This window comes from Hemitrygon akajei, chromosome 2 (assembly GCF_048418815.1).
Source record: "Hemitrygon akajei chromosome 2, sHemAka1.3, whole genome shotgun sequence".
Lineage (NCBI taxonomy): Eukaryota > Metazoa > Chordata > Chondrichthyes > Myliobatiformes > Dasyatidae > Hemitrygon > Hemitrygon akajei.
In genome coordinates, this window is record NC_133125.1 from 103,858,830 (window position 1) to 103,876,851 (window position 18,022).

At 44.6% G+C, this 18,022-nt stretch overlaps 1 protein-coding gene across 1 annotated transcript in view; it reads left to right on the forward strand.

Annotated features, from left to right (window-relative positions):
- Window positions 1-18,022, forward strand: part of LOC140720819 (protein mono-ADP-ribosyltransferase PARP14-like) — an 85,054-nt gene that overhangs the window by 36,440 nt on the left and 30,592 nt on the right. The window contains exons 10-15 of the mRNA XM_073035661.1: window positions 111-152; window positions 3,106-3,237; window positions 5,319-5,381; window positions 6,579-6,755; window positions 6,864-7,048; window positions 15,086-15,116. Of these exons, the coding sequence (XP_072891762.1) occupies window positions 111-152; window positions 3,106-3,237; window positions 5,319-5,381; window positions 6,579-6,755; window positions 6,864-7,048; window positions 15,086-15,116 (630 nt within the window). The remainder of the gene's footprint in view (window positions 1-110; window positions 153-3,105; window positions 3,238-5,318; window positions 5,382-6,578; window positions 6,756-6,863; window positions 7,049-15,085; window positions 15,117-18,022) is intronic.

An 18,022-nucleotide genomic window follows, 5' to 3' on the forward strand; every position in this document is an offset into this window, starting at 1 on the left:
TCTATCCCTCTCCCCTATACCGTTTCTCCATCTGCAAACTTGTTTCCTCTGTTTTCCAGTTCAGGCGAAGAGTCTCAGACCTGAAATATTATTTGCTTCTTAACCCACAGGTGCATCTTTTTTTAATTCTCTGCAGCAGGTTTTTAAATCATGTAAGTAAGCTACATTGTTCCTTAACTATCTGGTCTTTCTTTCCTTCAAAGTGTGTGCAGTAGACCATTAGTGCAATAACTAAATGTACAGTAAATTTAGACAATTGCATCCTTGCCTATCCTCTTTGCTTTGTCCTAATGCAGTGACTCACATTTCTCTGGACTGAATTCCATTTGTCACAAGTTTCATGTCAGAAGAAAATGAACAATAGTGATTTTCTTTTAGCTATTTTAATCTCAACTGTCAGCTGAAATGGGAAGTTGTCACAATGCACAACAGTAGGCCCAACATTGGCCGCAATCCATATGGGAATGGAATGGGAATTCTTTGCAAGAATTTTATTTCCTCTGCGTAATAAAATGTATGCGTTAGAGACTCAAGGGACAGAAACTTGGAGCAACAGACGAGTAGCCAGAGGAACTCAGCAGGTCAGGTGTAATCCGTTGAAGGAAATGAACAGTTAGTATTGGGTTGAGTTGTTCTCTGATCTTGGCAATTCATTTGCAAATGTTTCATCTCCATTCGAGGAGATATCATCAGTGCACTGTTCATTTGTGGTGTGTCCTCAGAATGCTCTGCCTTTATATACTTACCAATCAGCTCATTGGTCATCGTTACAGAAACTCAATTATGATGTAGGAAGGGGTCTCATCACTGATTGGTTAGGTAGCAAACTTTGTGCACTGTGGTCTGAAATTTTGCCTGCAAAGGCTTCTAAATAGGGTCGAGGTCTATGTGCTTGTTTACAGAATTGTTTGCGGAAACCATGCTTCTAGGAATTCTCTTGTTTGCTTGTGCCATGACTTGTGATGGTGTCCAATCCAAGTAATTCAAAATCTGGTACAAGAGAACAGCAGATTCTCAAGTGTGAATATTGCACATATGTGCATTGTAAATGGGACTGTACTTTCCAAATTCGTAATTCTATGTCATCTGAGGTTCTTCACAAAATGATTTAATTTGTTACTCCTATATTCTATCATTTCAGATGTAATTACATTATTTAGTAGGCATTTAAACCTATTTCACTGAGTTCCCTCAGCTTCTTGTGTGTTGCTCCTGAATAATTTAACTGGCCTTTTTGAGATGGATGTATATGAGCAATAGAGACTAAAGAGATGTTACTCAGTTAAGACACAAAGTTGTTTTTTCAAGTTCATAGATTCCAATCATGTAATTTGATATCTTGAGCCGCTCCAAATAGGAAATATTCAAAGGAATGCATATTAAGTAAGCAGTCCTGTATCCTGATGGGGTTGAAATAGCAACAGAACAGTCAATGCAGCCGCTCCGGGTTTAACCCTGAACTCAGATGTAGAATTTAATGTCCTTCCCATGACTGTGTGCATTTCTGCTGCATGCCCCAAGTTGCCAGCTTTCTAAAGGTTAATTCACTACTGTAGAGAGTTGGTCGAGGTCGCCCATGGATCTTGCATCCTAGCTGTCTATGTGATAGGCAAGCCAGGATGGTACGATATGGAGAGCAAGCTGTTGTCCATACAGCAGGCCCCCTTCTTCACACAGCTTACGAATTGAAAGGAATGGCACTGTAGATAAGTTACAAAACAATCAAGGGGTATTGGTTGAGCGTATGAGGGAATACTTTGCAGGATAACAGGAAAACAGAAGTGCAGGAATGGAATTGATGGGAGCTGGCATGGAATCATTGGGCCAAATGTCTCCTCCTCAGTTGTAAAATGTAAATAAGACCATAAGATACAGAAGTAGAATTAGGCCATTTGGCCTATCACATCTTCTCTGCCATTTCATCGTGGCTAATCCATTATCCCTCTCAGCCCCAGTCTTCTGCCTTCTTCTCATATCCATTTATGCCCTGACTAATCAAGACCCTGTCAGCCTCTGCCTTAAATATACCCAATGACCTGGCCTCCACAGCTGCCTATGGCAAAGCATTCCATGGATTCATCATTCTCTGGCTAAAGAAATTCCTCCTCATCTCTGTTGTAAAAAGGACGCCCCTCAATTCTGAGGCTGTCTCCACTGGTCTTAGACTTCACCAGAGGAAACATCATCTCCATATCCACTCTATCAAGGCCTTTCAACGTTGAATTGTTTTCACTGAGCTCATTCTTCTGAATTCCAATGAATACAGGCCCAGAACAATCAAACAGTCTCATATGATGAGCCTTTCAATCCCAAAATCATTTTTGGGAACCTCCTTTGAACCCTCTCCAATGTCAACATATCCTTTCTTAGATAAGGGGCCCAAAACTGCTCTCAGTGCTTCAAGTGAGGCGTCACCAGTGCTTTGTAAAGCCTCAACATTACACCCTTTTTATGTTCTAGTTTCTGTTATAATTTGGATGGGATGGTGATTGAAACTTTATTATGCTATTATCACATAGCATATTATGTGTCTCAAGATAAGTATCCTTATGGTTTTGGCATACCCAAAAAATCTACAATAAACTGCACTCTACCTCATTTACCAGAGGCCCACTTCCTTCTACCTTTATTGTTTCCCCTTCTGCATCAGTAATATCAATAACCTCTCCATTTGTAGGTGAGGATAGATCATCCTTAAGTGTGGATATTGCACGTGTGCATGTTTGTAAATGGAGCCATACATTCCAAACTTGTAATTTCCCTGTCATCTGAGATTTTATCACAAAAAATGTATAAATTTGTTACCCATAGAAATTATGTATCACATTATTTCTGATACAATTACGTTGTTTAAAAAGGTATTTATTCCTGTGTAAGCCCTTATCCTCTGCACCTTGTATTGGAAAGGCATAGAGCAGACATTCCTAATCTTTCTTGTGCCATGGACACCAGGTTGGGAACCCCTGCAATAGAGAGATGTGGCCTAATGTGGGCAGATTGAATTAGTACAGATAAGCATCACAGATAGCATTGACAAAATAGGCTAAGGAGCCTTTTTCTGTGCTGTACAACCGTATGACTCACTAAACTATGTTCTCTCTGCAGTATCTAAATTTCTCTCAGGCCCAACTGTAAAAATATGTGGAATAACAGTACAACTGAAGAAAGGTGATATCACCCAGGAAAGAGCAGACATCATAGTGAATTCTACAAATGCGAATTTCAATTTAAATTCCGGTAGGTGGAAAAACAATTAACATCTGGATTGTAATATTAAACCAAATGGTCAACTTTCTGTTACATGGGATAATTTTAACCTAACTGGGAATTGGCTGCACATGAAACATTTCTCCCCAAGGTCTAGTTCATTACAAGGTCAGTTCATCTGAGTGGATAGAATGTAGTTATCAGAAACTGCTGGTTGCGGCTATTAAAAGTACAATTCACAGTCTGACTGCTATTTTAACCAGAGTTCATGATGATGGTGACCTGGTTTTCCTGCTAAGTCAATCTATTAGAAAAATGCGATTTAAAAATTGTATGAGCATTTGGGGCTTGGAGAGTGAGAGAATTTGAAGCAAACAGAGAAAATCAGCAGATTCTGAAAATTTAAGCATGTTCTTCAGGGAAATTTTTGATTCTTCTGTATCACAGGACTCTGCCCACTCAACAGCAACTCCAAAGTCCCAATGGATAAAAAATCGCATGTGTGTGTGTATAATTGACGCAAATTCAGTATCCATCATTAACCATCATGCAGATAAACTTCCATTGCCCCCCGCCCCATTCACTAACCCCAGAGAAGTTAAGTTCCTCATCTATGGCTAAAGCTTATCATCAACTAATTATTATTCATTGTTAATTTCTAAATACTGAGAAGCATTTGATAAGAAGCATATTTGTAGTTTGCAGCCTAAGATGATGCAGGAAAGAGAGCATTGTTACAAACTGCTCTTTTAATTACAGGAACAGTTACTACCCATCAACCATCAGGCTCATGAATAGAAGGAGATAACTGCACTCACACATTGAAATGCTCTCACAACCAATGACCTCAGTTTAAGGACTTTTATCCATTATTTTCATTATTTATTGGTATTTGGTTACATTTGCATTTGCACAATTCATTGTCTTTTGTACTCTGGTTGATCTTCCATAACTATACTGTAGATTTGCTGAATATGCCTGCCACATAAAAAAAATGGTGACGTATATGTACTTTGATAACAAAATTGACTTTGATCTTTAATTACAACAACAAGGAACAAAAGAGCAGAAAGGGGTAACAGTTGCTACAGGTTGTGAATTACAAAAGTGTGAAGTGCCTACTATATTTTGAAGTACTGTTTTACTTAGAAAGAACACCAATGCTAAAAGCCACACAACATTGTAAGCCACATTCAAACTGTTCAGCAAAGACAGAAATGTTTAAGCACTGCACTACCTAAGGATCCTGGTCCAGTCTCCTGTAACTTCATATCAAATTCAGATTCAATGGTTGTCCACCAACATGGCTAAAATTGCACTGCCACACTTTGCTACCGCATAGAAGTGTGGGTCCTTTTCATTGTTGCTGTTCCTTTTGGTGCCTTGTGGCACATTGGGCAATGACCTTCCCATTTCTTTAGCATTTTGTCTGTTTTTTAGGAGGTTGAGTTGCTAGCTTGATACTCAACCCAGCACAGATGGAAAGCGTGTAAGGAGCCAATCAGATTCAAACCCGCACCCATCGAGTACAGTACAGAAAAGGCCCTTCACTCCATCTAGTCCATGTGAAAACCATTTAAGCTACCTGCTCCCATAGACCTGCACTGGGACCATAGCCCTCCGTATCCCTACTATCCATGTACCTATCCAAACTTCTCTAAAACATTGAAATTGAGCTTGCATGTACCACTTGTGCTGACGGCTTTTTCCACACTCTCATGTCTCCCTGAATGAAGAAGTATCCCCTCATGTTCCCCTTAAACTTCTCACCTTTCATTCTTAACTCATGACCTCTGGTTATAGTCCTACCCAACCGCAGTGGAAAGAGCCTGCTTACATTTACCCTATCTATACCCCTCGTCATTTTGTATACCTACTCGCCTCAAAGTGCAGTAGGGCTGATGCCACTACACCACTGGCCTGCTCCGTTTCTTTGGTTATATATTATCAATAATCGTTAAAATCCTACCTTAGAACCACTCCAAAAATATCGGTTCTATGTCTGAAATTATTTGGAGTGTCTGAACCATAAAACAACCAAAAATTAATCCAGTATGATCTACTCAGTAACAAAGGTCTTATTTCATTCTTGATTTTCTGTTTAACCGCAGGTGTCTCTGGTGCAATACTAAAAGCTGCAGGTAGCTCTGTACAGGCGGAATGTGGTTCTCAAGGTATGATCATTTTTCAATGTTGCTTGTTTCTAGCAGGTATTCCTTGAAGATCAAAAGGTATAGAGCCTCTCACTGTGGAAAAAATACTCTCTTTAGCAGTCAGGGGAAAGATGACGCTGAATATCGGTCAGACAGAATATGGAGGTAGATTAGGTGGGGATAGACTGGAGACAGAAATGGAAGCTGTCAGTTCATAAGAAATTTTTCTAGTTCCAAAAGAGATATGAGGAAAGATGATACAGCTCAAATATCTGTTGGCCCTGTATTGAAATATTTGATTTACTCTTCAAAAAGGTGATTATTTAACAGAATGGCATTAATGAGAGATTGCAGGTAGCTAGTTAATTCTGCCTCAAGCTCTATCGGTTGGATGAGATTATTTCTGGGTGAATTGAATTCATGGGTGTTCCAGATGCTCCTTCAAATTACCTACAGGTTCTTTGGTTTCTGGGATGAGGTAGATTCGATTCTATATTAGACAGGAGTCAAAAAATTTTTGAAGTCAATTTGTCTTGAACAAGGTGGTGTGCTTCTTCAGTCCTTAGTTTCTGTGTGCTCCTGATAAATGGACTTGAGGTTTTCAATAGCATGCCGTGTCTTTTCCAAGAGATTCCCAGGAGTCAATCAGGATGTTGCACTTCTTTAAGGAGGTTTTGAATCATCTCCTCCCATAATATTAACAAGGTATGGAGAATAGCAGTGAAGGCAACTCCTCAGACCAGAAGGAATTTTATTTATTTCTTTATTTAGAGCTACAGCTCAATAACGGGCCCTTACGGCCCAATGGGCCCATGCCCAATTACACCCACGTGACCAATTAACCTACTAACCCGTAGGTCTTTGGAATGTGGGAGGAAACCGGAGCAGCTGGAGGAAACCCATGGGGAGAACGTACAAACTCCATGTAGACCTGGAATTGAACCTGGGCCACTGGTGCTGTAATAGCATTTCAGTAGCTACTATGCTACCCTTCAACTATGAGGCTTTTGAAACTGCCGTGGATAATTTCATGATCAGGCTAGGGTTAAATCAGTGGTTGCTGAGCTGTGCAGCTCAAGGGAACTATTCCACATTGAAACTCAATAAATAAATATGTAAGAGACAGTCACCTTTAGTTAGCCATCTGAATCGAGTGTATTCTGAGCAATGCTGTATATATAGCTTATTCACAGTGAAATTCTTCAATTCCATTCTTAGTTTCTCAACCAGATGGGAGTATTGTCGTGACCAGCGGTGGCCAGCTGCGGTGCCAATATATTGTGCACGTGATACGTGCAGTGAACCCAGCTAGCATCACTGCGTCTGTAAACAAGGTCCTTCAGGAATGTGAGAAGCTGAATGTCACCTCGGTCTCATTCCCAGCCTTGGGGACAGGTAAACTCCTCCCCTTTTGAGCAGTTTTGTCTGTTCGCTCTGTGACTTGATGTTTTCCCTAACGTGGTTCTTCTGAGGTTCATTAATATCTGCTCGGATTTCATTCAGGTAAAGGTGGGGTCACTGCTGAAGCTGCCATCAACGCAATATTCGGAGGACTGGAGAATTATTTCTTGAATGTTTCATCATCTTGCATGAAAGCCATTTCCATTGTTGCCTTTGAAACACGCATATATGATTATTTTGCTGATTTTTTCAATAAAAAGGCACATAACTCCACTGCAAGTGCAACGGTAAGTGCTGGCTCATGCAAAATTTCAGTTTTCACCAGATATTTCTTTTTTAGAAAAGAAGAACCAATTACATAATGATTCCACATTGTACTTTTGTTTTTTCAGCAGCTTAGGACCGCAGTAGTCACCACATAATATTTCTGCCACTATTTGGTGAGATCAATGCAAATCTGAGTCCTAATAATAAACACAGGAGATTCTGCAGATGTTGGAAATCCGGAGCAACACACACAAAATGGTAGACAAGCTTAGCATGTCAGGCAGCATCTATGGAAATGAACCAACAGTCGACATTCCTAATGTTCTCTATAGTGCACATGGAGAGCAAAAAGCTATTGATACCAAAATTAACATTATTAATTGAACCGTCAGTTTCTGTTTTTGGTGGGGTAATGTTCCACATTTCAAATATGTGAGTTAACTGGCATTGATGTTGAAGATATATCCTTGACCGAAAGGTTTTTCCTCTGTACATCTATTCAATTCTGTTGAAATTCCCAAGAGTCTCAATCATATTACTTCATAACAATCCATAAGCCAGTGTGTACAAGCCTGGTTTGTGCAATATATGATTGATTAGACTGATACAACTTTCCTGCATTTCTTTGAAAAATAGATAAGTAGACAGCAATGGAAATGCACCAGGTGGATTTATGTGATGATGGATTTAGTATATGAAGAGAGGTTGAGCAAGTTTAAACAAAGAGTGGTCTTAGTTAATATACAAAATTCCAGCAGGTGTTTACAGGTAGACACAGGGATGCTTAGCCTGGTTGGTGTAATGTTGACTCAAAATACAAGGTTTGTCGTTCAAAAGATTCAACTCCTTTCAGGCAGGTACAAAGGTAAGAAATGCAATAGAACCTATTTTTTGAAAAAAAAGACCATCAAACACCCAGTGTATAGAGGGAAAGAACAGATCGTGCAAATAATAAATGTAAAGCAAATAACGTTCAGAACTGAACTTCCGAAAAGTGAGTCCACAGACAAGAAGCCAGACATCACTGCAGTCGACTCAGGAGCTCTTTAGTTGCAGGCCACAGCCTCAGTTCAGCAAAGAGGTGAGTAAACCTCACGGAGCAGTGAGCTGAACCAGCCCGTCCCTCACCTCTGGCTCTGACACACTGACCTTTTCAATCTGACCCAGCACTTAAATGGTCCAAACAGCGGGTCGTTCCTTGTGCATGGATTTTCTTCACCCAGAGTGCCGAGAGTTTTTGGGATTCTTTACTGAGAGGCACACAAAAGAAACTAATAGATTTTGGGCATTGATGGAATTAATGGATTTGGGATTAGTGCAGGAACATAGTGAAGAGCCAAGAGATCAGTCATGATCTTACTGAATGGCAGAGATTTGATGGGTTGTATGAGCTGTGTAATTCTGTGATCCTAGTTGTGTAAATTTTTGTAAGTGTTGTTTCCAGGACACTGCACACATCACTTGATATTGTGGCGACCCACTTTCTGCGCAGGCGAACTGGCTCACAAATATCCAGCGCGCGGGGAGAGACTTTGGTAATGCACCTCTGACGTCATTTCCGCCCGGAGAAGGCAGGCACTAGAGATTAAATGCCAGCGCCGCGAAGTTTGAATGAACTAGTCTCGAAACGACTTACCGACTCTAGCTCTGTATGTAGTACATCGCTACATTGGTGACCCCGACGGTCCAAACGGGATTTGGACCAAAGATGACCGACTCTTCATCTGTTCACGCAGTTTCGCTGAAACTGCCGACTTTCTGGACGCTGCGACGACGTGTGTGGTTTAGCCAAGCAGAAGCCCAGTTCCAGATTCGGCAGATATCCTCTGATTCCACGCGTTACTATCACGTGGTGAGCGCCCTTGACCAGGAGATGGCCACCCAGGTTACGGATTTCATACATTCGCCCCCGGAAGAAGGCAAATATGAAGCATTCAAAGCGCTGCTCATTGGGACCTTTGGCCTCCCACGGCGTGAGCGTGGTGCCCGCCTGCTTCACCTGGATGGTTTGGGAGACAGACTGCTGTCAGCATTGATGAACGAGATGCTGGGCCTGGCTGACGGACGCAAGCCCTACCTCATGTTCAAGCAAGCGTTCGTAGAGCAACTGCCCGAGGACATACATCTGCTGCTGGCCGACGCAGATTTCAGCGACCCCTAGAAGGTGGTGGCCCGGGCAGACGTGCTGTGGAAAGCCAAGAGGGAGAGCGTGGCGTCTGTCAGTCAGATTACCAGGCCACATGCCCAACAGCAGACCAGACCAGGCCCGGCGGGGGGCGCACACAACACAGAGGCAGGAGTGAGGAGGACAGTGAACAATGGTGTTTCTACCACCAGCGGTGGGGCACAGAAGCCCGCCGTTGTCGCCCGCCCTGCAAGGTCCAGCTGCCGCTAATGGCTATGGCGGCTGGCCACCAGGACAGCCTCTTGTACGTCTGGGACAAACAGTCGGGACGCCGCTTCTTTGTCGACACCGGAGCGGAAATCAGCGTCTTGCCCCCGATGGGGTATGACACTCGCAACAGGAAGCCAGGACCCACCCTGAGGGTCGCAAAAGGCAGCACAATACGGACCTACGGCACCTGCACAGTGCAGCTGCAGTTCGGCACCAGCCGGTTCACGTGGGATTTCACACTGGCCGCCGTGGCCCAACCACTCCTGGAGGCGGACTTCTTGCGAGCTCACAGCCTGTTGGTCGACTTGCAAGGGAAAAGACTGGTACATGCTGAGACTTTCCAGACATTCTCCCTGGGTGAAGCCAAGTTGCTGGCCCCACACCTGGACTCCATCATGCTGTCGGACAACGAATTCACCAGAATCCTGGCGGACTTTCCATCGATTCTGGCACCGCAGTTCACGGCAGCCATGCCCAGACACGATGTACAGCACCACATTCCGACCCAGGGACCACCCCTCCACGCCCGTGCACGAAGGCTCCCCCCGGAAAAGCTCCACCTGCCGAAGGAGGAGTTCAGGAGGATGGAGGAATTGGGGATCGCACGGAGGTCCAACAGCCCAAGGGCCTCCCCCTGCACATGGTGCCCAAAGCAGCCAGAGGTTGGAGACCATGCGGTGACTACCGCAGACTGAACGAGGCTACAACTCCAGACCGCTACCCTGTGCTGCACATATAGGACTTTGCAGCAAACCTGCACGGGGCAAGAATCTTTTCCAAAGTAGACCTCATCCGGGGATACCATTAAATCCCAGTGCACCCTGAAGACATCCCCAAAACAGCACTCATCATCCCGTTCGGCCTGTTCGAGTTCCTCCGAATGCTGTTCGGCCTGAAGAATACCGCACAGACGTTCCAGCGGCTAATAGATGCGGTGGGACGCGACCTGGACTTTGCGTTCATCTATTTGGACGACGTCTTTACAGCCAGCAGTAGTCGTCAGGAGCATCTGTCCCAGCTCTGCCAGCTCTTCTCCCACCTGAGTGATTTCGGCCTCACAATCAACCCGGCCAAATGCCAGTTCAGTCTCAATACCATCGACCTCCTGGGCCACAGGATTACCAAAGATGGGGCAACACCTCTGCCCGCCAAGGTAGACGCGATCCGCCGCTTTGCCCGGCCCAACACGGTCAAAGGCCTGCAGGAGTTCATTGGTATGGTGAACTTCCACCACCGTTTCCTCCCCTCAGCAGCCCGTATCATGCGCCCTTTGTACACCCTGATGTCGGGTAAAGGCAAGGACATTACTTGGGACGAGGAGGCCGCAGCTGTTTTCGTTAAAGCCAAGGAAGCCTTGGCAAATGCCGTGATGCTGGTGCACCCCAGAACGGACATTCCGACCGCTCTCACAGTGGACGCATCCGACACAGCAGTCGGTGGGGTGCTGGAGCAACTCATCGAGGGGCGCTGGCAACCCCTGGCGTTCTTCAGCAAGCACCTACGACCACCCGAACTCAAGTACAGTGCCTTCGACCAGGAGCTGTTGGCACTGTATCTGGCAATCCGGCATTTCAGGTACTTCTTAGAAGGCTGGCCGTTCACTGCGTTCATGAACCACAAACTGTTGACCTTCGCGTTCACAAAGGTGTCCAATCCCTGGTCGGCTCGCCAGCAGCGACATCTGTCCTACATCTCTGAGTACACGACGGACATCCAGCATGTCTCGGGAAAGGACAACGTCGTGGTGGACGCACTCTCCAGACCAGTTATCCAGGCCCTGTCCCTGGGGGTGGACTATGCAGCACTGGCGGAGGCGCAGCAGGCAGACAACAAGATGCCCAGCTACAGGACCGCAGTCTCGGGTTTGCAGCTGCAAGACTTTTTCGTAGGCCCAGGTGAGAGGAACCTCCTGTGCGACGTGGCCTGGAGGCGGCGAGTTTTCGACTCCATACACGGTTTGGTGCACCCATCTATCAGGACAACTGTCCGGCTGGTCTCCAGCAAGTTCATGTGGCACAGACTTCGCAAGCAGGTCAGTGAATGGGCCAGAACGTGCACGCAGTGCCAAACAGCCAAGGTGCAGCGGCACACTAAAGCCCCACCGAAGGTTCGACCACATTCATATGGATATCATGGGCCCCCTACCAGTGTCCCGAGGAGCGCGGTACCTCCTAACTATGGCAGACCGGTTCACGAGGTGGCCAGAGGCGGTCCCGTTCACTGACACATCTGCCGATTCCTGCGCCCGAGCACTGATTGCAACCTGGGTAACACGCTTCGGGGTACCGGCCCACATTACCTCCGACAGAGGCGCCCAGTTCACCTCCAGCCTGTGGTCGGCTGTGGCCAGCCTGTTGGGAACGCAGCTACACCACACTACTGCCTACCACCCACAGTCGAACGGACTAGTGGAACGCTTCCACCGTCACTTGAAGTTGGCTCTCATGGCCCGCCTGAGAGGACCTAACTGGGTGGACGAGCTTCCCTGGGTCCTGCTTGGAATTCGCACAGCGCCCAAAGAGGATCTGCACGCCTCGTTGGCCGAGTTGGTGTACGACACACCCCTGGCCGTCCCAGGAGAGTTCATACCAGCCTCAAGGGGGCAAGAGGAAGAACCCGCAGCAGTCCTGGGCAGACTACGCGATAGGCTCGGTAACCTGGCCCCCATACCCACTTCGCAGCATGGGCAGAACCTGACCTGCATACCCAAAGACCTGCAGAACTGTAAGTTTGTGTTTGTACGAAGGGGCGGACACCGGGCACCGCTACAGCGGCCGTACGAGGGGCCGTTCAAGGTGATCAACAACAACGGGTCCACGTACGTTCTTGACATTGGGGGGAGAGAGGAGGTTTTCACAGTAGATTGACTCAAACCAGCCCATGTGGACTTGGTGCAGCCGGTCGAGGTTCAGGCACCGCGGCGCAGAGGCTGACCTCCCAAACAGAGGCTGATCCAGACTGTGGACTTTGGGGGGTGTATCACCGGTTCTTGGGGGGGGGGGGGGGGGTTATGTGGCGACCGACTTCCTGCGCAGGCGAACCGGCTCACAAATATCCAGCGCGCGGGGAGAGACTTTGATAATGCACCTCTGATGTCATTTCCGCCCGGAGAGGGCGGGCGCTAGGGATTAAATGCCAGCGCCGCGAAGTTTGAATAAACTAGTCTCGAAACTACTTACCGACTGCGTGTCGTTGTCTCTAGCTCTGTATGTAGTACATCGCTACAATATGATAACTTTTTTGAACCTTTTCAGTATTTTATTGAAATTACAACTAAATTTAATCCTGAAATTCTACCTCAATTCATTTTGACAATGCAAAATGGGAAATGGAAAGGATGGGAGTATATTTGAAATGTACACAACTTGAGGTAAGAAATTGCTGGGTCATTTCGAACGATCTGCAATCTCAGATTGATACATTTCAGAATTCTGAAAATCTCTAAGAAAATTAATATAGATAAGGATTTTAGCCCAAAATGTGAACTGTACTCTTTACCATAAATACTGCTTAACCTGCTGAGATCCCCCAGCATTTTGAATGTGTTGCTCAGATTTCCAGCATCTGCAGATTTTCTCTTCTGACATATATTAATTCAGTTTGAGAGATTTAAAAATAATTTTCAGTGCAGATTCAACCCTTGATGGATATCTGCTCCTGCAAATACAAACCCAGACTTCCAACCACTCCTACTCAAGGTTCAAGAGCATTTAATGTCACTTCCAGTACATGGGTGTAAAGGAGCATGAAGCAATTGTTACTCTTGGTCCGATACAGCACAACAAAAACACAATTAAGATGGTGGCATCCGTTAGTCTCGGGAGACCATGGATCTGCGCCTGGAATGGTCTCCAGGGCGCAGGCCTGGGTAAGGTTGTTTGGAAGACCAGCATTTGCCCATGCAACAAGTCTCCCCTCTCCACGACACCGATGTTGTCCAAGGGAAGGGCAAGGGCCAATACAGCTTGGCATCTGTGTCATCGCAGGAGTTGCCAAAGTGAGGTTGAAGGCAATGTCGGGCTGCCTTAGGGACTCCAGCTCCAGATTTGTCCTCAGGGTTTACTCCCGAAGCCTTTCCCATAAGTGGGTATGGCCACAAGGCAGCAGAGGTTTGAAATCAGAGTTTTCCCTCTCTAAGATGGACTCCCTTCCCAGGCTGACGAGCTCCATCTACCTGGACAATTAAGATAAAGAGCACAATAATAATACTACACCACCAAGAGCTACCAATTGAAAGCAGATGGTCAAAATTACCTTCAAACTTGAAAATGACATTGGAAACCGGACAGCAAAATTACTTAATGGAGCTAGGCTGATTCTCTATGCTGCTAATCCCTCTGGATCTTGAGCAGAGACTGTAAGGTCCACTTGTCTTTATTTCATGCTGTTGCTCTATTTTTTAAAAGACAAGTCAAGTTTATTGTCATTGAACTATATATATGTATACTACCAAAGAAGACAATATTTCTCCAGACTAGGGGGTAAAACGCTGTAGTATGCATTACACACAGTAAGAATTAAATCTACAAATGAATTACACATAGATAAACAAAGTGAAGTGCATGAATTAAATATAGTATTTTCGCAGTTCTTGCTTCCCTGAGAGCTACACGTTCCCTGATCTATAGGAAGCGTCATGATCCCTCAGCCATGCACAGGTTGCAGGAGTAAGCCATGGCTTCAGATGTGTTTCATGTTGGTAGTACCTGCAGTACACAGCACATTTTGAACAGGTGAATTGATTGAAACTCCAGAGTTCTGATTTTACACTCCATTCACTTTTATACCTGAGGCATAAGAAGAAGGCTTTCTAAATTTAAACTTCGAAATAGATTGCAATGTTAAACTTAACCTGTAAGTGCAAATTTGAGGCCCATTCTGACAGTCAGACCTTGACTGTCTTGACTTTGGTTTTATGTTGTATTTTCAACATAATTTACACCTATGGTAGTGAGTATGGTCTCTCTTGAGTGCTAGTAATTTTCTGCTGTATTCATTGTTTCAATTAATATTCTGTTTATAAAGCACAGGCCAAAATATAAATCGTATAAAAGATAATCTGTCACTGTTAATGCACTAAATCTTCTGATTCAGATAGATATTATCAGAATTTTAGCTTATTTTCTCACTGGAGGTATAATCCTCTTTAATATCCATGTATTTTAATAACTAGCTGAAGACCAGAATCAAAGTAGAGAATAAGACATCAATTATACATCGAGGTGTATAAAACCTATTTTACTTTACAATTCTTTTGACTAGAAATAACTTATTGCATTGTAGTGCCTGATGCTTAAAATTTTAGTGGCTACATTTTCACTTGGATAAATTGTTCATTCATCCCAAATAGCTTTCAGTCTCTGATAATGTTAGAGTTCTTAACATCTCAAAAAATTAATATATCTCAGTCCTTAAGAAGGGTCTCGGCCTGTAAAGTTGAATGTTTATTCATTTCCACAGATGCCGCCTGACCTGAGTTCCTCCAGCATTTTGTGTGTGTTGCTCTGAATTTCCAGTATCTGTAGACTTTCTCGGGTTGAATATATCTAATGAGTTATTTCAATATTATACTACAGTAAGCTTTAAATACTTCTGATTTATTCATCAGATCAAGACATGATACTAAATTAAAACTTTTTTTTTCCTCTTCTGAACATCTCAGGGTACATCTCAAGTCACCGTGAATTCATCAGGTAATCACTAATTCCCTGCTAACAAGATTGATTTATTCTAGAAATGTGTATCTAATCTCTGAATTAATTCTATAAACATGTTACATTTTAGGCTTTACAATATTTTCCGTAAATTTTGTTGAAATACATACACATGGTATGATTCATAAAATGCCAGATATGTGAACTTTAACATACTTCTTACGAAGTGATCTTTACCAACAATAAGTATGACCCAGTCCACAGGACTGTAAGGGCTATAGATCAATTTTCAACTGCATTTTTCACACGTGTACTGAACCTCTGTTCACTTGGGCAAGTAATTTTTGATACATCATTGTTCTTAATCTAAATTCCACATTGTTATGACAAAATCTTGATAATCTGTGTGAGGAGTGCCACGCCTTGTAAGGCATAAAAATGCCCGACGCTGGTCTCTCAGGCCTGAGTCAACGTCCTCATCATCTTGATAATCTGTAAACTCCAAATGTGTGACCAACTTGGATCTGGTTAGGCCAGTGACATTTTAAAAACTTATCACATGGAAGCAGACGCGAAAATCAATGGTCAACCCTTCCTACTTGCACAGCAGCATTTATAAACCTTTGACGGGCCGCCAGTAGCCACATCCTTTGCATAGTTACTGGAATACACTGTCTGTACTTATAAATGGTGCAAACAATAAAAGTAAGCAAACAGCATTCAGAATGAAAGTGGGTCCATAGACACGAAGCCTGAATCAGCTGGAGCAGGCCTCAGGCTCAGCCTCGGTTCATCACAGGGCAGAACAAACATCGCGAAGCCCAGAGCACGCCTCGAGCTCAGCCTCAGTGCATCACATGGCAGAACAAACATCGCGAAGCCCAGAGCAGGCCTCAGGCTCAGCCTCGGTTCATCACAGGGCAGAACAAACATCACAAAGCCCAGAGCAGGCCTCAGGCTCAGCCTCGGTTCATCACAGGGCAGAACAAACATCGCGAAGCCCAGAGCAGGCCTCGGGCTCAGCCTCAGTACAGCGAAGAGCAGAGCAGCGAGCAGAACCAGCCCAGTCCTTGCCTCTGTCCCAACACCCTGCCTTTTAGACAATAGACAATAGACAATAGGTGCAGAAGTAGACCATTCGGCCCTTCGAGCCTGCACCGCCATTTTGAGATCATGGCTGATCAATTACTATCAATACCCGGTTCCTGCCTTGTCTCCATATCCCTTGATTCCCCTATCCATAAGATACCTATCTAGCTCCTTCTTGAAAGCATCCAGAGAATTGGCCTCCACTACCTTCCGAGGCAGTGCATTCCAGGCCCCCACAACTCTCTGGGAGAAGAAGTTTTTCCTTAACTCTGTCCTAAATGACCTACCCCTTATTCTCAAACCATGCCCTCTGGTACTGGACTCTCCCAGCATCTGGAACATATTTGCTGCCTCTATCTTGTCCAATCCCTTAATAATCTTATATGTTTCAATCAGATCCCCTCTCAATCTCCTTAATTCCAGCGTGTACAAGCCCAGTCTCTCTAACCTCTCTGCGTAAGACAGTCCAGACATCCCAGGAATTAACCTCATGAATCTACGCTGCACTTCCTGTACAGCCAGGACGTCCTTCCTTAACCCTGGAGACCAAAACTGTACACAATACTCCAGGTGTGGTCTCACCAGGGCTCTGTACAAATGCAAGAGGATTTCCTTGCTCTTGTACTCAATTCCCTTTGTAATAAAGGCCAACATTCCATTAGCCTTCTTCACTGCCTGCTGCACTTGCTCATTCACCTTCAGTGACTGATGAACAAGGACTCCGAGATCTCTTTGTATTTCTCCCTTACCCAACTCTACACCGTTCAGATAATAATCTGCCTTCCTGTTCTTACTCCCAGTGGATAACCTCACACTTATTCACATTAAACGCCATCTGCCAAGTATCTGCCCACTCACCCAGCCTATCCAAGTCACCCTGAATCCTCCTATCATCCTCATCACATGTCACACTGCCACCCAGCTTAGTATCATCAGCAAATTTGCTGATGTTATTTTTTATGCCTTCATCCAAATCGTTAACGTAAATGGTAAACAGCTGTGGTCCCAATACCGAGCCCTGTGGCACCCCACTAGTCACCACCTACCATTCCGAGAAACACCCATTCACCGCTACCCTTTGCTTTCTATCCACCAACCAGTTTTCTATCCATGTCAATGCCTTCCCCCCGATGCCCTGAGCTTTGATTTTACCCACCAATCTTCTATGTGGGACCTTATCAAATGCCTTCTGAAAATCGAGGTACACTACATCCACTGGATCTCCCCCGTCTAACTTCCTGGTTACATCCTCGAAAAACTCCAACAGATTAGTCAAGCATGATTTACCCTTGGTAAATCCATGCTGGCTCGGCCCAATCCTATCACTGCTATCTAGATATGCCACTATTTCATCCTTAATAATGGACTCTAGCATCTTTCCCACCACCGATGTCAGGCTGACAGGTCGATAGTTCTCTGTTTTCTCCCTCCCTCCTTTCTTAAAAAGTGGGATAACATTAGCCATTCTCCAATCCTCAGGAACTGATCCTGAATCTAAGAAACATTGGAAAATGATTACCAATGCATCCGCAATTTCCAGGGCCACCTCCTTTAGTACCCTAGGGTGCAGACCATCTGGACCTGGGGATTTGTCAGCCTTCAGTCCCATCAGTCTTCTCATCACCGTTTCCTTCCGAATGTCAATCTGTTTCATTTCCTCGGCCTATGTCCTTGGCCCATCCATACATCTGGGAGATTGCTTGTGTCTTCCTTAGTGAAAACAGATCTAAAGTACTCATTAAATTCTTGTGCCATTTCTCTGTTTCCCATAATAATTTCACCCAATTCATTCTTCAAGGGCCCAACATTGTTCTTAACTATCTTCTTTCTCTTCACATACCTAAAAAAGCTTTTGC